Here is a 26694-nt window from a genome sequence, read left to right as displayed (position 1 = left end):
GTTAAAAGAACCAGTGTTTGACTCAGTTTGTTAGAATAAATTGCCATGGATTCCAAAGACTGCAGTTTTGATAATCACATGAGCCAACCAACTTCTCATGGAAATTAACTCTGTCCCATGGACACAGACTATACCCCTTTTCTCAGTCAGTTGCCTCAGTAATATATTGTGAGCTCCTTGAGGGCAGAAACTATCTTTTGCCTCTTTTTGTATCCCTCAGCATTTAGCATAGTACCTGGAACATAGTAGGTGCTTAATAAATGTTCATTGAATGGATGAATATGTTATTCATCACCAAGAGAAATGCATAAGAGATCACATAGCTCAGCTTTAATGAATCCTCAGTGCTGATAAATCAATTCAAAGCACATATCTTACTAACGGTATTGTATTTTGTATACAAGATGGCACCCTTGCCATAAATACATAAGTTCTGATCTCTTGGGAAAAAGAGAACATCAGGAAGCTTAGTCACCTAAGTCCACAGTGACTGTAATAGAAATGTACAAGAAATATCCATTTGGACCAACTGAAACAGCTATTACTTCTCACCTCCATGACTGAGCTCTTCAAGGCACAGGTTACTAGGATCATCCCATTGAGAGTTACAAGGAACTTTATTTAATACGATCCCCTCATTTTAAGACAGGGAAGCCATGCCCTTGAAGAGTAAGGTAACTAACTCCTCCAAGATAAAAGTAAGTAACATTGGAAAGATTTAAATCCAGGCCTTCTGTTTCTACATCCAGTCCTTTCCCCACTATATCACATAGGTGATCCTTGTTCCTAGAACAAAGTAGACACCATACCTTCCATAGATTCACAATGAATAATTTTTTTCTTTAGAAGACTGGCCAGAACTGCGATTGGCGGGTGGTTCAGGGCGATGTGCAGGACGAGTAGAAGTCCATTATCAAGAGGTCTGGGGCACAGTGTGTGATGACCTGTGGGATCTAAATGAGGCCGAAGTGGTATGTAGGCAGCTGGGGTGTGGACAGGCTGTATCAGCCCCTGGAGAAGCACACTTCGGCCCAGGCTCAGGAAATATCCTCTTGGACAATATGCAGTGCGCTGGGACTGAAGGCTACCTAGGCCAATGCTCTCACTCTGGATGGTCCAACCACAACTGTGGTCATCATGAAGATGCTGGCGTCATCTGTTCAGGTACTCATTACTCTGTCAGGAAATCAATTTCTAAAGTTTCCCCCAAATGCCATGGTGTTTAAAAGCCACAGTGACCCTAACTATAATTAATTCCATCCCCCTCCACCCTGCCCATCTATCCTTCTTTAATTGAGCTGCTGAATATCTCCAGAAAAGAAGATTTTTGTCATATTGCCCCAAGCACAACTAAAGAAGAAATAACATCCTCATCACTGCCCTCCAGAATTAATTCTAGCTTCTCCCTTACTTTGTATTTGCTTTTATTTAATGACATTTTATTTCTTTATACAAGCAGATGCAACAAACTTCACTACTGCACCTCCAGGTATGTCAAACACTATATCATGTTTTTACATCATATCTGTCTGACTTCTGCACTCTCTAGTCCTTGGGGCTCCTCTCCTTACACTTTCACATCCTACCTTGTATTTATTAATAGTCACTCATATACATGTCTTATTGCCCTCACTAGATTATAAGCCCCATTAAGGAAAGAAAAATGTCTTACTCATTTTTGTATCCCCAGCAACTAACCCAGTGATTTGTATGTAGTAAGTGTTCTATATATCTATATCTATAATGAAATGTTCAACCAACAAATATATGCAATAGAGATTATATATGTATATATAATGTATATATTTGTAATGTATACACAATGTATATGTATTGTTGTTGAGTTGTTTTTCAGTCATGACTCTTGGTGATCCCATTTGGGGTTTTCTTGGCAAGGATACTGGAGTGGTTTGCCATTTCCTTCTCCAGCTCATTTTACAGATGAGGAAACTGAGGCAGACAGGGTTAAGTGACTGTTACACAACTAGTCAGTGTCTGAGGCCCCATTTGAATCCAGGAAGATGAGTTCTTCTGACTCCAGGCAGGCCTGGCACTCTATCCACTGCATTACCTACCTGCCCCAATGTATGTATATACATAATGCAAATATTTGCAATATACACAGACACACACTCACACACACACACACTCATTCATCTCTAAACCTACATATGTATTGTTGATTGAACATTTCATGGGGCTAAGTATCAGTCAAGAAAGAATGATCAATGTGGTTAGGTCAAAATTAAGGAATTAATTGTGGTGGTGTCACTGGAAGAGAAACCTCGTGTTAGAGAGAAATGGTGAAGTTGATTTTATTTTCTACAAGTGCTGTTCCATGGATTTTAAAATCAGCAAAGGCATAGCTAGGAGATATTAGAGGAAGAGCTGTGTTTCTCATAGCCTAAGACCTCTAGCATGGCTTAACTTCATCAGATTCATATGATCTCTGTCCTATACCAGCATGTAATAATCAGTCTTCTATGGGGAAACAAGAAGATGCAATATCCCACCCTAATGAGAATGCCCTTTACCTTCAGTCCTTGCTACCTCTAACTGGACCCCAGTGCAGCTACTTTCCAGACAGTACCTTATAATCCAGGTTCCTCAGGTTGCAAGTGAGAACAAAATGCGTGGGTGGGAGGGAATAATTCATGAAAGAGATGAATTCTGAGCAAATTTTTGTTCACTGTTCCTTAAAGTCTGAGAAACAAATTTTCTAGTCTCATTATAAAAATAGTTGCCAAATCTTTATTTTACTTTCAAATCTCAGAAAGATAGATATATAGATGATTTATAGACAGACATATAGATAAATAGGTAAATAGACAGAAATATAGAGGTATATCACATCCTCTCCATTCGTACAGCCACCACCTTAGCTCAGGCCCTTGACATCTCCCTGAACTGACTGTATATATGTTTTTCAAACAGAGAAGGATGAAGCAAATGGGTGGATTTAAGGTGAAGGAAAAAACTTAAAAGAACAATCATTTAGCACTTCCTGACCTTATTCTATCCATACTAAGAGTATTAGCTCTGCCACAAGGGATCCTGAGCATTTTATTCATCTTTAAACCTACATATGTCAAATCAGGTAAATAAACATTTATTAAGCACCTTCTATGTGCCAGGTACTGGTAAGAGGTAGAGACACAAAGAAAAGCAAAAGATAGTCCCTGCTTTCAAAGATTTCACAATCTAATGGAGGAGACAAGACAAATTGTGTACAAACAAGATATATCCAGTATCCATATACAAGGTAGCTGGGCATGAAGACATACATCTGTAATCCTTAGGAGAGGCAGATGCTGATGGATTGCGTGAGTCTGAGATCGCTAAGCTATATTAGGGCTAAAGATGATTGGGCACCCACACTGTTTATCACCAATGTAGTAAGAATCCAGAAATAGAGGTCACCAGATTGCTTAAAAAGAGAAAAACTGACCCAAATCGAAGTTCTGTGATAAACAGCAGTGGGATTAGGGCATGAGTGAATACTGTACTTCCAGCCTGGGCAAGATAGGGAGACCCAGTGTAAAAAAAAGATACAGGATAAGTTGGAGAAAATCACAGAAGGAAGGTACCAACATTAAGGGTGATAGAGAAAGACTTCTTGTAGAAGGCAGAATTTTAGCTGGTATTTGAAGGAAGCCAATGAAGCCAAAAGATGCAGATGAGGGAGAGAATTCCAGGCATGGGGGGGCAGTCGACGAAAATGCTGCGAGCTGGGAAATGAATTGTTCTACATGAAAAATAGCAGAGGCCAGGGTCATTAGATTGCATAGTATATAGAGGGGAGTAAAATGTAAGAAGAATGAAAAGGTAAGAATGGGCTAGTTACGAAAAGTTTATTCCTAAAGGTAGCCATTAGAGTTTATTGAATGTGAACTGGGAGTGGGGTGGAGGTACTTCAAGAAGACCATTTTGATTATCAAGAGTAGAAAATGGACTGAAGTGGGTTTGTTGGTTTGTTTGTTTTCCCTTATTCATTTGCTTACTTCTCTTTCTAGGTTCTCCAGAAGTTTCCAGAAATCACACAGAAGGTATATCTTTGTTTTTCATCTAAAACTTCAGAATGAATGTAATTCAAACTACCTTGATGATAATAGAGATATCAATAACCTGCCCACAGTGCTCTAGATTTTAGAATGTGTCTTGAGACCCCTCTCAGGCGAAGAGTCTTATGGCAATCCATAGAATGGTAGAAGAATTATAATTGTTAAGAGAAAGGAAAGTGAGGTCACCTATGATTTCATTGCTAACTAGCATGACGGTCAGTGATTCAGGATAAGGTGAGAGGGAAAAAAGTCTCAATTATATCCACATCACAGCCTCTTTAAGCACAGGGTGGGGAATGAACAAATCATTCCTATTTACCTTGTAATCTTATTTCACACAGTTCTGTCTCACTTTATGTTCCAGTCAAACTTAACAATTTGCTGTTTTGTAATAATAGATATGCCTTATCCTACCGATTCAACTAGAAACTACTTGAAGAGGGACTAAGTCGAGTTCAGTCAACAAGCATTTATTAAGCACTTACTGTGTGCCTGGTACTCTACTAAGAACAGGAGATACAAATACAAGCAGAACAAAAGTTCTTGACCTCAAAGAGCATATATTCTAATGGCAGAAGACCATCAAATAAGGGGAGCTGAAATGGGATAAGAGAGGTAACTGTATGTGTGGATGGGGGCAAAGTCCAGAGAATGAAAGATGGCTGGTCTGGGACCTTCCTGAAAATGAGGTTCTAGGAGGAACCAATGGGAGAAGCAGACTTGAAGGACAAAAGGTTAAGGCAGCTCTCTCAGTGGTGGCAAGAGGTCTGGGCCCTTCCTCAAAATGGAGGTCTTATTTATCTCTACATCACCCATACTGTCTAGCACAGTGACATTTATTAAGCTGGTACTTAGTACGTATTTGTCGAATTAATGTCTCTATAAATCAAGGGTTCTTAGGCTGAGATCTGTGAAATTTTTTTTTGTTTTGTTTGATCACCGCGTTTCAATATAATTGACTTTTGTAATACCCAATATTTTATTTTATGCATATAAAAACATTAGCCTGAGGAGGGTTATGTGGGCTTCCTGGAACAAAAAGGGTCCATGACATAAAAAACGCTAAGAATCCGTTATAATGCTGACTCTTTCAATCAAAAAAGGGGGAAGAAGTTTCCTGGGGTACCAGTCTACAAGGGACATTAACCAAATGTAGGTGAACCAGATGGGACTAAAATATTGAATCTGTCCCAGTTGAGGTAGCTCAACTATGCAGCAAGGGGTCAAAGTTAAAAGGCTGATCATACTGCTGCTGACACATCTTCCAAGAAATCAAATTCAGCACTATTTTGGCTCTAGGCTTATTTAGTCAGTCATAAAGACCCACCTTAAAACTCCCTTGGGAGAAGAGAACCCTAAGTCCAAAATTTCCATGAGTCAATGAGTGGTTTGGATTCTGTGGAAGTAAATCTACATGGCTGCTTTTTTTTGTTTGTTTTTAGGAAGAATTCTTTCTTGTGGTGGTGTCATTTCAAGTCTTTCTGGATCATTTTCTAGTCCATGGTATCCTGGAAATTACCCTACAGACATACAATGTGTCTGGGAGATACACGTAGATAAGAAATTCTATATTGAGCTCATGATTCCAAACTTGAAGTAAGTAAATGGTATAAATTGTTGCATAAATCTGTATGAAGTTAGAGATAGGAAGGACCCAAGAAATCATCTATTCTAACCTCTTCATTTTACAGAGAAGGAAACTGAGGGCTAGAATAGGTAAATGACTTGTATAAGGTCACTCACATACAACTAATAAGTTGCAGAGCCAAGACCAGACCAGGTTTTCTGACTCCTGTATCAGTAGTCAGTCTTTACATTGTTTATTAGTCAATTAAAAACATTTATTATGCGCTTATCTCACCTCTTACCTCCTCCATGGACCCTTCCCTTATCAGCCACAGTTGGGGTAATCCTATCCTCCAAATTTCCCTAGTACTCACTACCTGTACCTTTGGTTGGCATAACCTTCTACCACCTGGTATTATCACTTTTTTTGCAAGGGGTAAGGCAGGGCAATTGGGGTTAAGTGACTTGCCCAAGGTCACACAGCTAGTACGTGTGTCAAGTGTCTGAGGTCGGATTTGAACTCAGGTCCTCCTGACTCCAGGGCTAGTGTTCTACTCACTGCACCATCTAGCTGCCCCATATTATCACTTTTTAAATGTATTTATATCAGTTTCCCAACTACCCTGCAAACTCTATAAGGTCAGTAATTCTTTCTTCTACTTGATACTAAGAACAGAACTTTTAAGTGGTCTTCTTCAGCTAACAATCACAAAATTTACATTAGGTTTTTAACTTGTAATTTTAGCAAAGATATTTTCTTTTATTAAGAAAAATATTTAGGCAGAAAAAAGCAAAATTATAAAACTCCATAGTATTATCAATATTGAAGTTTGGGTTTATTATCATCAAAAAGAATTCATTCAACTTGAACAGATTTTACCCAAACATAAGTGATTCATCTTCCTAACATCTTTCATTTAGATCATTGTCCATTCTCCTTTGAATGATCTTATGTTATGTCCCAAATCATAACTTCTTTTCTTTTATTTAGGTTTTCTTACTATCAATCAACCAAGTATTTATAAAGTGCATAAATGTGCCTAATGGCACTATTTAAGTCACTAAGGATACAGATAAAAACAATCAAACAATCCCTGCCACTATGGAGTTTACATTCTAATGGATGAGATGACCACTATATATAAAAACAGGGGAGCATAATATAAATCAGATACATTCAAATATATACAAAGTAGTTAAATACAATATATTCGAGGGAGGAAGGGCACTAGTGTTGGAGGTAAGTTAGGTGGTGCAATGAATACAGCACTAGACCTGGGGTCAGGGAGACCTGATTTCAAATCTGGCCTCAGATACTTACTAGCTGTGTGACCCTGGGGCAGTCATTTACCCTCATCCACCTCAGTTTCCTCATCTGTAAAACGGGATTAATAATAGCACCTAAGTCCCAGGGTTGTTGTGAGAATAAAATGAGATGGCATTTGTAAAGCACTTTGCAAACCTTAAAAGCAGTCTATGAATGCAGATGATAATGAAGACAGTGCCTAAGCTGTATCTTAAAGGAAGAGAGTGCTGTATGAGGCAGAGGTAGAGGAAGTATATTCCAATCATGGGAATGGCCGAGGGTCATGGAAGATGTGGTTTTCTATGTGAGGAACAGAGAGAAGACAAGTTTATCCAGATCACAGAGTTCAAAAGGATAAAGATATATAGATATACATAGATATAAATATCCAACGAGCTTGGAGATGTAGGTTGTAGTCAGGTTATAGAGGATTTTAAAAGCTAAGAGAGAAGTTTTTAATTTTATTATATAGGAAATAGGAAGACAACCACTTGAGAATAGTTGAGTAGGGGAATCACATCATCAGAGCTATACTTAAGAAAAGTTACTTTGACAGCTATGTTTGGATAGACTGGAGTAGGGAGAGGTTTGAGGCAGGGAAATCAATTAGGTGACTATTGCAATGATCTAGATGAGGAGAGAGGAGGGCCTGAATTCAGGTGGTAATCACCATCTTTCACTTCTGAACTTGCCTATTACTGTCAAGAGCACTACCATCCTCACAGTCACCCAGGCAGGCAACCTAGGTGTCCTCCTCAATTCCTCCATCTCTCTCATGCCCTCATAGCCAATCTGTTGGCAAGACTTGTACATTTCACTTCCACAACATCTCTTCTATATGTCCCCCTTTCTCCTCTGACACTGCCACCACCCTCTGGGGTGGTATCTCCCTACTCCAGTTCAATCTTCTCTCAGCTGCCAAAGTAATCTTCCTAACATGAAGGTTTGGTTCTCTCTCTCTCTCTCTCTCTCTCTCTCTCTCTCTCTCTCTCTCTCTCTCTCTCTCTCTTTCTCTCTCTCTCTCTTTCTCTCACGCGTGCACGTGCACACACACACACACACACTCATATACACTCACACATACACATACACATACACATACACACACCTCACCACACCCCTATTCAATAAACTGCAATCGCTAACTATTGCTTCCAAGATCACATAAAATCCTCTATCTGCAACTTAAAGCCCTTCATAACCTGCCCCACCCCCATCTACCTTTCCATTCTTCTTAAACCTTACATCTCTCCCCAACCCACTCTGTGATCCAGTGGCACTGGTCTCCATACTGCATCTTGAATGAAACACTCGATTTCTCTACTGCAAAATGCCGTAGAATCTTATAATGATCTGACATCTCTACAGTGATTTGGATTTGGGTTGTATCTAGAGAGTCATTGATTTAGAATGTGTACCCTAATATATAACAATTGTGTACACTAACCACTAGAGAACCCAGCCTAGAAAGCTAAGTTCCATCTCTTACAACAATATTTTTAAAAGAGGTGAGAAAAGAAGATATACTATATTCCTTCTCATTTCTTTCTTTTTTAAAAATTTGATTTATTTAATATATTTAGTTTTCAGCATTGATTTTCACAAGAGTTGGAATTACAAAGTTTCTCCCCATTTCTACCCTCCCCCCCACTCCAAGATGGAGTATATTCTGGTTGCCCCATTCCCTAGTCAGCCCTCCCTTCTGTCACCCCACTCCCCTCCCATCCCCTTTTCCCCTCCTTTCTTGTAGGGCAAGATAAATTTCTACGCCCCATTGCCTGTGTTTCTTATTTCCTACTTGCATGCAAAAACTTTTTTTGTTTGTTTTTGAACATCTGTTTTTAAAAATTTTGAGTTCCAAATTCTCTCCCCTCTTCCCTTCCCACCCACCTGTCCCTAAGAAGTCAAGCAATCCAACATAGGCCACATGCATATCATTATGTAAAACCCTTCCACAATACTCATGTTGTGAAAAACTAGCTATGTTTTGTTCCTTCCTAACCTATCCCCCTTTATTGAATTTTCTCCCTTGACCCTGTCCCTTTCTGAAAGTGTTTGTTTTTGATTACCTCCTCCCCCATCTGCCCTCCCTTCTATCATTCCCCCTTTTTATCTTCTTCCTCCTTCTTTCCTGTGGGGTAAGATACCCAATTGAGTGTGTATGGTATTCCCTCCTCAGGTCAAATCTGATGAGAGCAAGATTCACTCATTCCCCCTCACCTGCCTCCTCTTCCTTTCCTACAGAACTGCTTTTTCTTGCCACTTTTATGCAAGAAAATTTACCCCATTCTGTCTCTCTCTTTCTCCCTCTCTCAATATATTCCTCTCTCATCCCTTAATTTGATTTTATTTTTTAGATATCATCTTTTCATATTCAAATTCACCCTGTGCCCTCTGTCTATACATATGTACACACACATATGTATATATATATATATATGCATACACACACATATGTATATATGTGTATATTCCCTTCAGCTACCCTAATACTGAGGTCTCATGAATCATACATATCATCTTTCCATGTAGGAATGTAAACAAAACAGTTCAACTTTAGTAAGTCCCTTGCGATTTCTTTTTCTTGATTACCTTTTCATGCTTCTCTTGAATCTTGTGTTTAAAAGTCAAATTTTCTATTCAGCTCTAGTCTTTTCACTGAGAAAGCTTGAAAGTCCTCTATTTTATTGAAAATCCATATTTTGCCTTGGAGCATGATACTCAGTTTTGCTGGGTAGGTGATTCTTGGTTTTAATCCTAGTTCCATTGACCTCCAGAATATCATATTCCAAGCCCTTCGATCTCCTAATGTAGAAGCTGCTAGATCTTGGGTATTTTGATGGTGTTTCCACAATACTCAAATTGTTTCTTTCTGGCTGCTTGCAGTACTTTCTCCTTGATCTGGGAGCTCTGGAATTTGGCAACAATATTCCTACGACTTTTCTTCTTGGGATCTATTTGAGGAGGCGATCTGTAGATTCTTTCAATTTCTATTTTACCCTCTGCTTCTAGAATATCATGGAAGTTCTCCTTGATAATTTCTTGAAAGATGATATCTAGGCTCTTTTTTGATCATGGCTTTCAGGTAGTCCAGTAATTTTTAAATTATCTCTCCTGGATCTATTTTCCAGGTCAGTGGTTTTACCAATGAGATATTTCACATTGTCTTCCATTTTTTCATTGCTTTGGTTCTGTTTTATAATATCTTGGTTTCTCATAAAGTCACTAGCTTCCACTTGCTCCAATCTAATTTTTAAGGTAGTATTTTCTTCAGTGGTCTTTTGGACCTCCTTTTCCATTTGGGTAATTTGCCTTTCAAGGCATTCTTCTCCTCATTGCCTTTTTGGAGCTCTTTTGCCATTTGAGATAGTCTGTTTGTTAAGGTGTTATTTTCTTCAGTATTTTTTGGGTCTCCTTTAGCAAGTCATTGACTTTTTTTCATGGTTTTCTTGTATCATTCTCATTTCTCTTCCCAATTTTTCCTCTACTTCTCTAACTTGCTTTTGCAAATCCTTTTTGAGCTCTTCCATGGCCTGAGACCAGTTCTTGTTTTTCTTGGAGGCTTTTGATGTAGGCTCTTTGACTTTGTTGACTTCTTCTGGCTGTACGTTTTGGTCTTCTTTGTCACCAAAGAAAGATTCCAAAGTCTGAGACTGAATATGAGTGCATTTTCACTGCCTGGCCATGTTCCCAGCCAACTTACTTGACCCTTGAGTTTTTTGTTGGGGTATGACTGCTTGTAGAGTAAAGAGTACTTTGTTCCAAGCTTGAGAGGATGTGCTGTTGTTTTCAGAGCTATTACAGCCAGCTCTGCCACATCAGCACTCCTCCTTCCCCAAGAACCCCCAACCCGGACTGGACTCAGATCTTATGCAGGCTCTGCACTCTGGCTCTGATCCGCCACTTAGTTCCTCCCACCAGATGGGCCTGGGCCCAGAAGCAACTGCAGCTGTAGTTCTGTAGCTGCACCACTTCCACTGCCCCCGGGGCAGGTGGCCGAACCATCAACTCCTTCCACTCCCTGCAGCTTTCCCCACTAACCTTCTCTGTTGTCTTTGGTGTTTGTGGGTTGAGAAGTCTGCTAACTGCCACAGCTCACTGATTCAGGGTGCTAGGGCCTGCTCCGCCTGGCTCCCGGTCTGATTGGTCCTGCCGCAGCCCACACTGGGCTCTGCTCCGCTCCCAGCTCCATGCGTAATAGACCTTACCCAGAGACCATCCAGGCTGCCCTGGGCTGGAGCCCTGCTTACCTCTGCTATTTTGTGGGTTCTGCAGTTCTAGAATTTGTTCAGAGCCATTTTTATAGGTTTTTGGAGGGACTTGGCGGGGAGCTCAGGCAAGTCCCTGCTTTCCTGCCACCATCTTGGCTCCGCCCCAGCACAAGAGGTTTTAACCTCTCATTTCTTTCAAAACAAAATTATATCTTACAAGAATATGATGAAACAGTAAATAACATAATCAGTCTTTACTTTTACTTTTAAAACCCATCTTTCTGACAACTACTAATTTGCCTTCAAAATGATTTCCTTAAGAGCAACCAGCACATCTCAAATGAGTTCCAGTTCTCTTTTTCTCCTGCTGTCATTTTAACTTCAGTACTCAATTATTTGCTCTATAGAAAGTTTGAGGATACTATTGAAAAATATTGTGTAGTGCACATCGTTATTCCTTCCTGATGCTAAGTGTGATTGGTAAATGGTGTAGCTGGTGATAAAGTTATACTCTGAAAGCTTTTGATTTGCTTTAATAATATAACTATGATCATTGGGCAAAGAAAGCGAGAGACCCTGAACACAAAAAGATTTTTAAAAGGTAGCTAATGCCATACATCTTAAAGTATGATTTGAAACTCAAACCAAATCTTCACTTCAAATAATCGTGTGTGTTTTTGTCTATGCTCTTGCTTTGCTTTAAATCTGGAAGGTTTTTAAATCTGGAAGGTGGGTCTGACTAACCCTCTCTTTACTTTCTCAGGTTGGAAGACATCTATGGCTGTCCTTATGATTTCATTGAAATATTTGATGGGCCACAAGTGGCCTCTCTGTCCCTGGGGAGATTCTGTTCATCTGTGGGACTCACATTTTTCTCTTCTTCAAACATCATGACAGTTGTGTTCAGAAGTGATTCTATGATCACCAGCACAGGCTTTTATGCTATGTACAATGCTGTTAGGCAAAATGAACAGGAAACAGGCAAGTATTTTAAACTAGGTCCTTTGTTTTTAAAAGAAAACCCAGGGGGAAAGTCTTCAGTTTTCCAGAACCTATCTTTTAAATCCAATCTGACCTAACAGCCTCCTTATCAGCAAAACTTGGAGATTCATTCACAAATAGCACCTTGTCTTTATTTCTGCTCACCAAGGAAGGTGAAGTTGCAAATTGACACAGGCCACTTAGGTGAGTCTTTGTGACCTGAAGGAAGATATAAATGGTCGCCCAACTTATTTCCTGAGGAAAATTTCATTTGTGCCAAATACTCCTGTAGGTCCAAGTCTGCAGCAACCCACTATGTGAAGGCTCTTTCAAGTGATGAGTTCTGGAACCCTTTGTCCCCCATTAGTAAAAATCCACATTCTCCCAGCAACTGAATTACATCCTGGTTGATGTTAGCTAGATCCACATTCGTGGTCAATAAAAGCAGACAAATCAAAAGCATTTCTGGTTTGGGTCAGCCATTGCACTTAAAATTGGCCATGGAGGAAGCAAGAGCCAATGTTTGCATTGCTATCAAACTGTGAGCAGAATATAACATTATGCATATTTTTAATCACTTGAAGTGGTATATAGATATCTATTGGAGTATGATTAGTTCTTCCAGGCCATTAGGGTATCATTTTGTAAGTTACTGCCTTAACTTGGGAAGCATGTTTAGAAATGCTGCAATACACCTGTGGATCCATGATCTTGTCAGTGTTATTTCCTGCAGGAATTCAGATGAAACTATCCATACCTGCCCATCCTGTATAACTCTCATACAAATCTTCCCATAAATTCATCATAGCTGATCCACCCAGTGTTCTGGTGGCCTTCCTTACAAATATTTATAAATACGTAACATGATATCATCTATGTTTTTCACTAAAGGTAAGAATAAGTTCAGGTTTCTGTAACCAGCATGGTTCAAATTAGAATGGAAAAAGGTAGTCCATTTTACTTGCTGAGTCCATTTTACTGCTGCTCAGTGGGCAATTAGGTATTTTAAGGAGCCTTCACTGGGCAATATAACCATTTATATTGACCAGAATAAATATGGAAATCAAAGTTTTTATTCTTTGAACCATATTTCTCCTCTATTCTCTATTGGGCAGTAGCCCAATATTTGGTGAATAGATGAATATAAATTAAACAGGAATCTTTCAACCATGAGAGATTCATACTTGTTGAAGGAATAAGAATACCAATTACTAAGTGGCTAAAACAACCCCTGAAACAACATAAGACAACAAACATACTTCTACAGTAGTATTGAGATACAACCATGTTTCAGCATTTATAGGGAAAAATCATTTAAAATGGGAAGATATTCAAGATCCTTTATGTTACACTGATCTTTCTATTTTATTAGGTAATTCATTCCTTACCTAAGATCTCAAAAATTTACAATTAAAATTGCTCCATGTTTAGATAAAGGACCAGAATTGCGCCTTGTTGGTTCTGGGAGATGTGCAGGAAGAGTTGAGGTTCATTACCAGGGAATCTGGGGCACAGTGTGCGATGACTTATGGGATATGAATGATGGACAAGTGGTGTGCAGGCAACTCAAGTGTGGAGAAGCCATTTCAGCCCCTGGGGAAGCTCACTTTGGACCAGGTTCAGGAAGCATTCTCCTGGATAACGTACAATGTGCAGGAAATGAGAACTATCTCGGACAGTGTGCCCACTCTGGCTGGTCTCAGCACAACTGTGGTCATCATGAAGATGCTGGAGTCATATGTTCAGGTATACATTCTTATTTCAACATTCCAGACCCTAGTATTTAAATTGGATACATCCTACTGATAGCTGCAAAGATATAGCCACAGAAAGCAGCAACCGAACAGTGGCTCAGGAGATGTTTCCATCTTGGTGGGAAAAAAGGCAGCCATCTCACAGAAAAATTGGACCATGACCAAAGTTCAGTTGTTCCTATTTACAGAAACAATTCTTTGTAATGATAATAACTAACACACATAGGTATATGTAAGAAAGAAAGAGAGATGTACATGTGTGTATGTATAAACATATGTGTGTATGTATTATATATATATATGATGTAGCCTACCATTTTGTATATATTTTTTCATTTGATACAACCACCCTATGAGGTGATTATTTTCAATCTTAATGAGTAAATGGAGGTCAAGAGTAGTTAAACGATTCGCCTAGGGTCACAAAATTAATAAGCATCTAAGGTGTTATTTAAACTTCCTGACTTCAGGTCCTACACACTGTCTGCTAGGCTGTGGAGCTTCCCTAGTTGCCTATTGGAGGTTAAGACCTAGGACTTGGAAACACAAGTGTTAATGCTCAACAGATACTAAGTCCAGCTCTTATAGGCATGGTCACCATAGCAATAGTTTCTTATTAATTTTTAAAGTGCAAGTGGAATTTTCCTTAATTTTTTTGTTTTCTTTTTCTACATAAATAGATGCTGAAACTTCGCTTCCAGGTGTGATTCCTATACCTCCAGGTATGCCAAGAGCTCTTTAAGAGTCCTAGATATCCTCAGCAACAACAAACATTTTTAAAATGTCTACTGTGTGTAGAGGACTAAGTCAGGCACTGGGGAGTGGGGACTTGACTATTATATTTTTAATAAGTGCTGATTCTATAAAAAAAACCACTCAAGTATCCTTCCCTTGAATTTCAGATGGGATTATAGAATCAATGTAATTCTCACCTATCAAGGAAATATCCAAGCAACTATAGCATCAGTAAATCTCAGAACTTATCAGAAATCACTCATGATTGATTTCTGTGAGAGAGTTTTTTGATGCGGTCACTTCACTTGGTTGAAGCATTTATAAGTCAAGAGTAGGACTTTCTCTACTGAGAAAGCATTAAAAGCATCAAAACATTAAAATCATTAATAACAAGGATTCTGACTTGCCTTTAAGTGCATTTTTTAAAAAAATCTAAACTTTTCCTGGTTTTTTTTTCTTTTTTCAATTCTACCAGAACCTATGCCCAAAGGTAATTCTCTCCTGTTGAAAGTCTTTCCCTTCCCTATGATGTCATTAGTTGAAACTACTATTTCTAGAATCCTTAAAAGTAGGGTAGATTTTCTTCTTCCAATGATGATTCAGTTAGCAATTATGAGGGCAAAGACGTGAGTAAATTAAATGCCCCTAAAACAACTTCCCTTGCATCCCCTCTGCTGTAAAATCTAAGGTTGATGGACAGGCAGGGGATGATTTTACATGGCTGGAGGTGGAGAGGAGGAGGGGGACAGTGGAATAATTCCACGTGGGATTGGTCTTCTAGGGCTGAGGCTTCAGGACACTAACTACAGAGCAGAAGACAACTAGTATAATGCCATACATGCTATCTCAGTTCATGAGCATGTCAGTCTAGTATCAAGGTACCATAACATTTCCATTTTTAGGGTACAATCTCCATGATTAACCACCCCTGCCCTACACACAGACACACAGACACACAGACACACAGACACACAGACACACACACACACACACACACACACACCCCTTATATCTGTCCTTGATTTGCCTACCAAGATTCATAACTAAACCATCTCCCCAATTTACCAGTTCCCAAACTATGAGGTAGAACAAATGTTATGTATACCTATCCCACTTTCCTCTGGAGCATTTGTGGTGAAAATATAAAAAGTGTGTAAAAGTAAAACCTGAAAAAAGTTCAAAGACAGCTCCAAAGACTCATGATGGAAAAAGCTATCCACATCCAGAGAAAGAATTATGGAGTCTGAATGCAGATTGAGGCAAACTGTTTGCTCTGGTTTTTTTTTCTTCTTTTTTGGTTTTGTTTCTTCTTTCTTGTGATTCATTCCATTGGTTATAATTCTTCTTTACAACTTGACTATTGTGTAAATAAGTCTAATGTGAAGGTATATGTAGACTACATATCTGATTCCATGCTGTCTTGGGGGGAGGAGAGAGGGGAAGGAAGGAGAGGAAATTTGGAACGCAAAAACTTATGGAACTGAGTGTTGTAAACCAAAAATAGAAAAAACAAATTAAAAAAAGTAAAATCTGACTTCCTTTTTTCCCCTTTTTTGTAGGAGGAAGTAACTCTTGTGGTGGAGTCATCTCAAAGCATTCTGGTTCATTTTCTAGCCCTTGGTATCCTAAAAGCTATCCCACAGATATAGAATGCGTGTGGGTGATACATGTGAAGGAGAAATTCCGCATAGAACTTCAGGTCCCCAGCCTGAAGTAAGTAAACAATCTAAACTATTACACCTGCAATATTCAGATTATACTGGAATCAGTACTTCTATTAACTACACCTGGATTTTTCCCATGGGAAAGATTTTTCTTAACATTTCAGTTGGCTTTTACCTAGAAGTTCTAGAAAAGGAGATTATTTTTCCCTTATTTTTTCCGTAGTTTACCTAATTAATTTTTGTTTCTCTTTGACAGCTTTTCCATTTTTGTTTCTCACCCCATCCCCTAGTAGTGCTAAGTTTCCTGACAGCTTTCCTTCTGGCTTTATCTTTCTAGCCTATATATCACAGTAAACTTCCTTTCCTTTCTCCAACTTGCTTCCAAACATCTTCAAATATAAGGAAGTGCTGGATGTAGTGGAATAAGGGCTAAAGTTGGAGTCACAGAACCTGACTCAACTCTTGGCTCTGCCAATTACTCCCCAGGTGACCTCAGATATGGCAATAACCTGCCTGGACCTCAGTTTTCTCATCTGTGAAATGATGGAGTTAGACTAGATGACCACTAAGATCCCTTACAGCTCCTAATTGTGTGATCTTATCACAATTCAAAGCCTTCAATCTGTATTTAGTCCCCAAGTGCTGCTGTCTTTGGGCTGTGATTTGCTTTTTAAAATAGTTGTCTTCAAAGTGCAATAAATAAATAAACAAAATAGAGGCAGGCAGAAGCAGACAGATAGATAGATATAGATATTAGATAGATGGCAGATGGATAGACAACAGAAAAATAGATTGATAGATGAAAGAAAACTAGGCAGATAGATACAAAGATAGGCAGATGGATAGATAATAGACAATAGATAAAAAAGATAGATGATAAATGGATAGATGAAGAGAAATAGATTGATAGATGATAGAAAAACAGATTGATAGATGAAAGAAAATAGGCAGATACATACACAGGCAGATGGATAGATGATAGATAATAGGTAAAAAGATAGATAATAGATGGATAGATGGTAGAAAGAAGATGATAGATAACAAATATTGATGATAGATTGATAGGTGGATACATGATAGATTGATGATCAAAAAATAGATAGATTACATATATAGATAGAGGAAAATCTTCATAGAAGAAGAGGAAGCAGAGGTACTTCACTTTTGCCTGGACAGGGACTTTATCAATGCTTGTGGGTGTGGATGACAGTGATTCATCCTTTACTCTTATGAAACCATTAAATGAAAACACTTTTTTTGCATTTATCTGTGGTGCTGAACTAGGGGCAGATTCCAGATTAAATAGGCTGTCTGTACTACGTGTCATGCACTCATTCTCATCTAGGCCTGAATAGAAGATCATAGCAGAATCTGAAGACCTACTCATGCTGTTTCTCCCAGGGGAACCAATGCAATGAGAGCTCCTTAAGTGCAGAGACCATTTCCCTTTTGTCTTTGACACATTAGCAGGCGCTCATTAAAAACTTGTTCATTGATTAACTGGTTGAACCGAAGAATTTCAATGTAATATTTAAAAAAGAAATTAGGGACCTGAGGTTTCTCAAGGTAAAGGGCCATTTTTAAATTCAGAATATTCATTTTAAGTGTTCTTTTATTTATTTTATTATGAATTTGAAATGATCTTTAGACCATAATGGTGGGAAACTGATAACGATGCGTTTCCCTCCTCAGACTAGAAGATATCTATGGATGCCCCTATGACTTTCTTGAAGTCTTTGATGGACATCAAGCTGCCTACCTGTCCATGGGGAGATTCTGTGCTGGGGCAGAGCTCACATTTTTCTCTTCTTCTAACAAAATGACAGTTGTGTTCAGAAGTGACTCTGTGATCACCAGCACTGGCTTCTCTGCAATGTACAATGCTATCCAGCAAGGTGAACAAGAAGCTGGTAGGTATCTATGAAGCTGACTCCTTTGTTTTTAAGAGAGAATAGTACTTGAAATTTGGTCTGGAATGGGCCCTTTGTCGGCACAGCTTGGAATTTTATTTACACAAAGCACATAACTAGAAGGCCTTCCATTATAACCAAGAAAAAGTTATACAAAATCAATCAATGTTGTTATTATATGCGATGCATATATGCTTACACACCATTCCGTATCTGTTGACCCCTACCTTTCCAGTGAAAGGAGATAGGTGAATTTCTTCATCCATTATCCAGGGCCAAGATTGCTCATTATAATTATACCATATTTGGCTTCTTTAGTATTCTAAAACATTGGCATCCAGGTGCTGAAATCATGTTCCACCCTTAAATAGGAAATCACAGTAGCAGAGAATCACACTTTTGCTGCTGGAAAAAATGAGCTGAAAGCTCATTTATAATTCAGCCCCTTCATTTTAAGGAGGAGCAACTGAGAGCTAGAAATATGAAGCTCCTAGTCCATGGTTCCACAGAGCTGGGATTGGAAACTAAATTTTAGCCAAAGCCCTATCTGTAGCTAAGCCATCCTTTTTTTGTTATGTTTCTAAGATATGTCTCTGAGATTGGTGAATGGAAGTCACAGGTGTGAAGGTCGTGTGGAGGTGTACTACAATGGCACCTGGGGAACAGTGTGTGATGACAGTTGGGACCTGACAGATGCCCAGGTCGTATGCCAGCAGATGGGCTGTGGACAAGCTCTGTCTGCGCCAGGACGTAACCACTTTGTGGGAGGTTCAGGACCCATTATTCTGGATGACGTGCAGTGCATTGGAAATGAAGCCAAAGTGTGGCAGTGTATGCACAATGGTTGGTTCTCCCATAACTGTGGGCACCAGGAAGATGCCAGTGTTGTCTGCTCAGGTACACTCCAGTTGGCACTGTCAATGTCAGGCAACAGTTGAGAAGGTAGTCTTGGGTGTATCAGCATCCTTTCCTTCATTTTTCTATTATTTGCTATTGATATTTGACTTTCCTAAGATGATCAAAGTGACCATGGAAAAGTTACTTTACTATATTCCTCAAACAACACTCTAAGACTTATTTACTAAGTCTTAGGTTATGATCTACATTGGTTGAGAGAGTTCTCACACTGGGAGTGTCCCTTAATTTAATGGCATACCTGTGTAAAATGTACAAAGGTTTTATTTGAGCACATCTTATACCAAGATTCAATTTGAATGAACTGGTTAATTGGGTGGTAGTGGCTAAATAAGAAATGGGAATCATCAAATATTCAAAGCCTAGGAGTTCCTAAAATGCAGAAATTCTATACTATAACATCATTCCTATCTATTTAGAAAGATAATCCTAGGAACTGGAAAGAACCCAGTCCAAACCTATTTTGATAGATGAAGAAACTGGGTTCCAAGGGAAAGTGGCCTGGGACTCCGAGGTCACCTGGGGAGCAAATGGCAGAGCAGAGAGTCAAACCCAAGTCATATGATGCCAAATCAGAAGACTCTTTCTGCACCATATTATCTTACTGATAATGATCCCTACTGATTCCAAGTGATCATTCTTGTCCTGCTAGGCATGCTCCTGCCAACCCTACTTCCTGGGATTACATCATTGTTGGTTAATAAAAAATACTTTATTTCTCTTTGTACCATCATTAAACCTGTGAGAAAAAATCCAATCTGGTAGCCCCGTGAGTAGAGCTATAACTTAGCAGGGCCTTTGGGATGTGACCAGAGTATTAAATTTTAGACACTTATACTTCTTTAGCAGGTAGAAACTACTGAACTTAGCACCTATCTGGCGAGAATAATTAATTAAAATAGGAAATTACATTTCCTCCCTCTAGCCAAATCAAACAGATACATCTCATGGGGTTTCTTTCCTGGATTAGCTCTACACTGTTGTCTCTCCTCTATTCTTATGAGGTCCTTATGTCTGATGTCCTGTAGTTTGAGCTTTCTACCTCCACTCCCACCAGCCCCCAACTGAATTTGTCTTGTTGTTTGTCCTGAGTACTAAAACTTAGAGAAGTTACTTACCAACTCGGGCAAACTAGAGTTGGTTCATAAACTTTTGAACTAACTTGGCCATTGACTATTATTGCTACTATCATCCCTGGTGATTTAATAGCAACCATTTTTATTAGGAAAACTGTGTGATATTTGTTATTTAAATATTCTATTCTTTTATTCATTTTGGCTCTCCCGTCTTCTGCATCTGAGCAGCTTCTGATGGCCACACCAAGACAGGACCAACAGGTATCATTTGCCACATCATGTTTCTATCAGGCAGGGATAGACGGACTGGTAGGCAGAGAGGTTCCCCAAATACATATCAATTATTTAATCCTGTAGCCACTGATTTTTGAGGCTCTTTGCCAAGTGAAATGCAGATTTATACTAGTATTACTAGAGATGAAAAACACCATAAAGTCATTGGGATTTCCTGAACCAGTTAGTTGTCTGTTAGTTACTAACTAGTTACTAACTAGTCAGTTGACTACTAACTAACCAGTTAGTAGCACAGAAGACTGTACTAGATGCTTACAAGTATACAAAATGAAAGAAGAAAATAAGCATTTTTTAAGTGTCTGATGTATTCTAGGCACTGTGCACTTTACAAATATTATCTCATTTTACCCTCACAACCCTAGGAGGTAGGTCCTGTCACTGTATCCATTTTCCAGTTGAAGAAACTGAAGTAAATGAAAGTTGAATGACTTACCCAGAGAGAGGCCAAATTTGAACTCAGATCTTCCTGATTCCATGTCCTTTGCACTACACCGCATAGCTCTCTCAGAAGTAGACTACCATATATTATTGGTGGTATCATAGAGTCTAAAGCTACAACAGACATCAGAAATCCTCCAGTACAGCCCATTCACTTTATAAATGGGGAAACTGAGGCCCAGAGAAGTTAAATTAACTAGCCAAGAGTGACATAGGAAATCCATAGGGTCGGTATTAAAGCCCACTGCTTTGATTTCAAATCCAGGGCAAACTCAGTTCAACAATCAGTCATTCAGCACCTTCTACGTGCACGGAACTATGCTAGGTACTGGAGGAAAGAGTTTAAATAAGACACGGTTCCCTACCTTCATGGGGCTTAGGAGGCAACTATAATGTCCACAAATAGCTGTGATACAATAATATAAGATATGTATTTTAGAAGGGATGCAACATCAAGTGCACAAGAGGAACAGACTTGGAAAGGACCTAGTCACCCGATCAGTCAGTGGTACATAGAGAAGGGAACCCTGGCCCTGGTTCTGAGAGGGGGCCTGATATTTTCTGAGTGACTTGTACTTTGACTAATACAATCCTTGTTCATGACAGTTTTTTCTGTTTATTTTACAGACTCGAATGATGAGCCTCCACCAATAGGTATCACTGCCATTTTATTTGCCTTTCATACTCAGCCAACTGTTCTTCTTTCTTTTTTTTTTAAAGTCTGAGTCTCCCCACCTTACTCAGGCTGGAAGTGCGGAGGCCACTCACAGCAGATGTCATTACTGATCCGCATGGTAGCTTTGACCTTCTCTGTCTTCAATCTGAGCCAGTTTGCTTATCCCTAGGCCGTCCCTGATGGCCCCCTGCTTCACGGGTTGAATATATAATACCAAACTTAGCGTAGATATCTGACTGACTTGAAACACCATGGCTCAGAGCTCCTGAGCTTAAGAAATCCACCAGCATCAGCCTCCCTGGCAGCAGAGATGAAAAGCTTGAGCCACCATCTGTTTTTCAAATAACAGTACCTCCAGGCACTAGATGAGTGTTCTTTCCTCATTGTACGGGTATAAATGAGAGGTTATGACTATATGCCAGAAAAATCAAAGACTTTGTTCAAAAATATAGTGCTGAACACAATTACTGATTTAATTTTTTATCTTAACAGAAGACATAAGATTAGGGTACATCATATTTAATGTTATAGATATATATATATATATGTGTGTGTATATATATATATATGCATATGTATATATATATATATATATATATATAATCTGCAGAAAGGAATTTAAGAAGTTGCTTAGTCCATGCCCTATCTGAATACAAAATAATATCTGGCATATGTGCAACATTTTTAACAACTGATATTTATATTTCCATTATTTCATTTGATCCTTACAAAAATCCTAGGAGATAGATATCTGAGTTATTACTATTATTATTATTTTACAGATAGGGATACTGAGGTGCAGTGAAGCTAAGTAACTTGCCTATTGTCAAATAGAAAGTGTCAAAGGAAGGATTTGAACTGAGGTCTTTGTGACTACTAAATCAAGCACTCTATCCTGACTATACAATACTGCCTATCTAATTTCAACTTTTCAAAATGTCTTTCTATCATTTTACCTCATGATATTCCTGAGGAATGGTATACTGGATACAGGGCTTGCCCTGGAGCCAGGAAACCTGGGTTCAAATTCTGCCCGTGACTCATACATACTGACTGTATGACCTTGAGCAAGTCACTTAAACTCAGTGCTCTAGGAGACTCTCTGAGACTTAAGTTGCAGAGAAGGTGCTGATCTGCATCGGTAGTAGAAGTTCCTAACTTTCTAATCAGGAGCTTCCTACCCCAATAAAATCACAGGTCCAGTTCACATTTTCAAACAATCCAACACAGTTGACTGTGTAGCCATTACTATCCCTACAGACCAGTGAAAAAAAGCTGAAGGCATGGAGATTATGACAGCCAGAAATGGAATGAGGGATCCTGATTTCCGACCTAGTGCCTTTTCCCTTAAACCAAATTAATGATGATGATGATGATGATGATTATACCATATTAGGTAATGCTTTAAATTTTGCAAAGCACTTTTCTCACAAGAACCCCTGAGATAAAGAATAATATAAATTATTAACCCCATTTTACAGATAAGGAGACTTGAAAAGGTACTCCTGGTCACACAACTAGTAATAATCAAAACATGTAAAAGTTATCTAATGTGATTCCTTCCATATTTTTTGCAGATGAAGATTTCCATTGTGGTGGTTTGCTCACAAATTCTTCGGGCTCTTTTTCCAGTCCTTGGTACCCTAAAAAATACCCTACAAACATAGTCTGTGCCTGGGAAATACAAGTGGACAGCAAGGCTCATGTCAAACTCACATTCGAAGTAGTGAGGTAAGTAAATGTATGTGTACACACACATACATATGTACATATACACACATATATATGTGTGTGTATATAGTGTGTGTATGTATGTATATATATATATGTATATATATATATATATATATATATAGTTGTCATTGTATCATCTCCTGCTAAAGTATGAATTGTTTGTATCCTGAAAAGGGCTAATGATACTTAATAGCCAAAGACTAGACAAGAGCAGGAATGGGACAAATACAGACTTTCAGATAATAACCTTTAACTAAACAATTCACACCTCTTCTGCCCTTCTTCCCTAACCTTCATAGACTAAGGACTCATGCTGCTGACCTGGGTAGGGCAGAGGGCGAGAGTGGGAGCAAGTCATACAAAATGTTATATATTCCTTTCTCAAAAGTGAAATAGTTGGGCAAATGCAAAAGGGGCCTTGGAAGACTATGTAGATAAATATGAAAATTTCAGATGAAAACTTTCTAAATGACTTTCACCACCTGTTAGAGAGAAACAAATGTATTTTGATAGCAGCTGACATTTATATTGCCTCCTTACTGTTAAAAATGTTTCATTAACATCTCATTTGAACTTCATGCCAACCCTAAGCAGGTAAGCATTGTAGATGTTACGATCTCCATTTTACAGATAGGGCTGAAATTTAGAAAGATTAAGTAAAGTGCTCAGATTTGCACAGATCATCTGGCTGCAAATCCAATGCTCTTTCTACTTCAGTGCCCATTTAGTTAAAATAATAGATTTAGAGCTGGAAGGAGCCCTGGGTGACCAACCCCCTCATTTTACAGATTAGGAACCTGAAGCAAAGAGAGCTAAAGTGACTTGTCCATGGTTGCAAAGCTATGTCTGATATCAGATTTGAACTCAGGTCTTCCTGACATCAAGCCTAATTCTCTATCTACTATGCCACCCAGATGATTCTGCTAAGAGATAATGTCATTTCATTTCACAGGATGGAAAACTTCTATGGCTGTCCTTATGACTTTGTGGAAATATTTGATGGTCCCCAGAGTGCATCATTTTCCCTGGGGAGGTTCTGTTCTAGTGCCATCCCAGTATTTACATCTTCCTCCAACAGTATGACTGTTGTGTTCCACAGTGACGCCATCATCACCAATATTGGCTTCTATGCCTCCTACTATTCCCTTGTGCCAGATGAAAATGATAGTGGTAGGTGCTCATAATGCTGGGGTATTTCTGAAAAATGAATATATTTCATTCTAAAGTATAAGAAATTTATTCTAAAAATTGAGTTGAGATCAAAATGACACATCTACTCTAGGTCAGGCAAAGATTAGTTTACTTGTTGAATTGTTCGGTAGGCTAACTGAGTTTTCTGATTTCAGACTTACCACTACTTACAAGACTAGCAGATAAATCAACTAAAGCCAAATGAAAATATTCTGTGTTCAATCATTCTTTTTGAAAGTCAAATAATTGTCCTTTTTTCTCAGATAGATGAGTGGCTTTAACAAAGACAGGATATCTTAGAATATAAATGGTTGACTTAAGTGGGACCTTAATTTTTGAACTTAATGACTTTTTCTCACCCTATATTTTGTCCTTAGCCATAATAGTTATTTTGAAATTGTAGTGTACTCACTAGTGTTCCAGTGATTCGAAAGAATTGATGTAGCTGCCAAGAGAAATTAAGTAATTTCTCATAATATAATTGAGGCATTGGGGGACTTAGGCTCAGCACACGATAGTCATCCTATGTGATAGAATGATTAGGAAACTTTTTAAAGCACTGTTTTATTTAGCTAATACCGTCTTTGTTAAAAAAAAAGTCAACAACTCTGATTTAAAGTTCAAAGTTGGAGAACCCAATCTTTTCATCTAACAATGAATTCCATTATAAAAAGCCATTTCCTCTAATCTGGTAAACACTTACATGTCAAAGCGGAAAGTTAAAGGGCTTTTTCCAATTTTTTTTTTCCTGAAGGGCTAAGCGTAGGTAAACTACACAATTGGAAACCACTGAACTCTAAGGAATTGCAGTACCCACTGTTTGAAAATACTATTAAGTGGAAAGCACCATAGAACAATAACCAATTTTTTCCCCTATTGCCAAGAAATTTCTCTAAGATTGATGAATGGGAGTCACCGATGTGAAGGACGAGTTGAAGTATACTACAACGACACCTGGGGCACAGTGTGTGATGACAGCTGGGACCTCCGGGATGCACAGGTGGTGTGCAGCCAGCTGGACTGTGGAAGAGCTATGGCAGCCCCAGGAAGGGCGCATTTTGGCCGAGGCTCAGGATCTATTGCTTTGGATGATGTCGAATGTGCTGGAAATGAAGCAAAACTGTGGCATTGCCTTAACAGCGGCTGGTTCTCCCATAATTGTGGTCATCATGAGGATGCCGGAGTTAGCTGTTCAGGTACAATCTTATTTCCACTGAAGCAAATTGTGGAGGAATCATTTGAAGGAAGTGGGACAGAATAAAGGACCTTTTGGCCACAAAACTCTATATAAACTCAAAAGAACCTGTTTCTAGACAAGTGAGTTTTTGTTTTGTTTTGCAAGGCAATCAGGGTTAAGTGACTTGCCCAGCATCACACAGCTAGTAAATGTCAAGTGTTCGAGGCTAGATTTGAACTCAGGTCCTCCTGTCTCCAGGACCAACTGGTGTTCTATCCACTGTACCACCTAGCTGCCTAAACAAGTGGTTCTCAATAATATGCAATTAGGTGACACAGTGGATAGTGGAATCAGGAAGACCTGAGTTCAAATCCAGCCTCAGACATTTACTAGCTAAGTGACCCTGGGAAAATCATTTAACCTCTGCCTGCCCCAGTTTCCTTATTATTGGAAACCAAATTCTAGCTTCAAGTTGTATTTCTACAAATAAACTCAATGCCTTCTACAAAACAGGCACTAAATATGGGATCTTTGAATACTGATTCTGTTACTTAATATCTGTGGGACCTTGGGAAGTCTTTTGCCTCTCTGGGCTTCAATGTCTTCAGCTATCAAGTGAAGAGGTTGTACTAAATTATCTCTAATAGAGATAAAAGAACTCTAAAAGTTCTTTGGGGGGGTTGCAGCTAGGTGGTGCAGTAAGTAGAGCACTGGCCCCTGGAGTCAGGAGGACCTGAGTTCAAATCCAGCCTCAGACACTTGACCCATGTACTAGTTGTGTGACCTTGGGCAAGTCACTTAACCCCAATTGCCCTGCCAAAAAATAATAATAAAAGTTCTTTTCATGCTCTAAAGCCTAAAATTTTATGAGTCAATAATCAACTCAATAATGATTTAATAAATCAATGAAACGAATACTTGTATTATTTATCTAACTGGGTTCCAAATTGGTGTGAGAAGTCATTTGTTACTACACATAGTTAAATAACAAATGAGTGGGGGGCA

At 38.8% G+C, this 26694-nt stretch overlaps 1 protein-coding gene across 1 annotated transcript in view; it reads left to right on the top strand.

Moving 5' to 3' along the window:
- The window catches only part of LOC118829577 (deleted in malignant brain tumors 1 protein-like), a 185857-nt gene that overhangs the window by 14142 nt on the left and 145021 nt on the right, over positions 1-26694 (top strand). Inside the window, 15 exon segments of the mRNA XM_036736542.1 lie at positions 847-1164; positions 1457-1489; positions 4014-4046; positions 5504-5657; positions 11908-12125; positions 13557-13871; positions 14560-14601; positions 16174-16327; positions 17971-18188; positions 18774-19085; positions 20408-20440; positions 21539-21565; positions 23165-23318; positions 24274-24491; positions 25397-25708. Of these exon segments, the coding sequence (XP_036592437.1) occupies positions 847-1164; positions 1457-1489; positions 4014-4046; positions 5504-5657; positions 11908-12125; positions 13557-13871; positions 14560-14601; positions 16174-16327; positions 17971-18188; positions 18774-19085; positions 20408-20440; positions 21539-21565; positions 23165-23318; positions 24274-24491; positions 25397-25708 (2541 nt within the window).

The sequence above is a fragment of the Trichosurus vulpecula genome, chromosome 8 (assembly GCF_011100635.1).
Source record: "Trichosurus vulpecula isolate mTriVul1 chromosome 8, mTriVul1.pri, whole genome shotgun sequence".
Classification (NCBI taxonomy): Eukaryota; Metazoa; Chordata; class Mammalia; order Diprotodontia; family Phalangeridae; genus Trichosurus; species Trichosurus vulpecula.
This window is presented reverse-complemented; position numbering and strand designations above follow the sequence as displayed.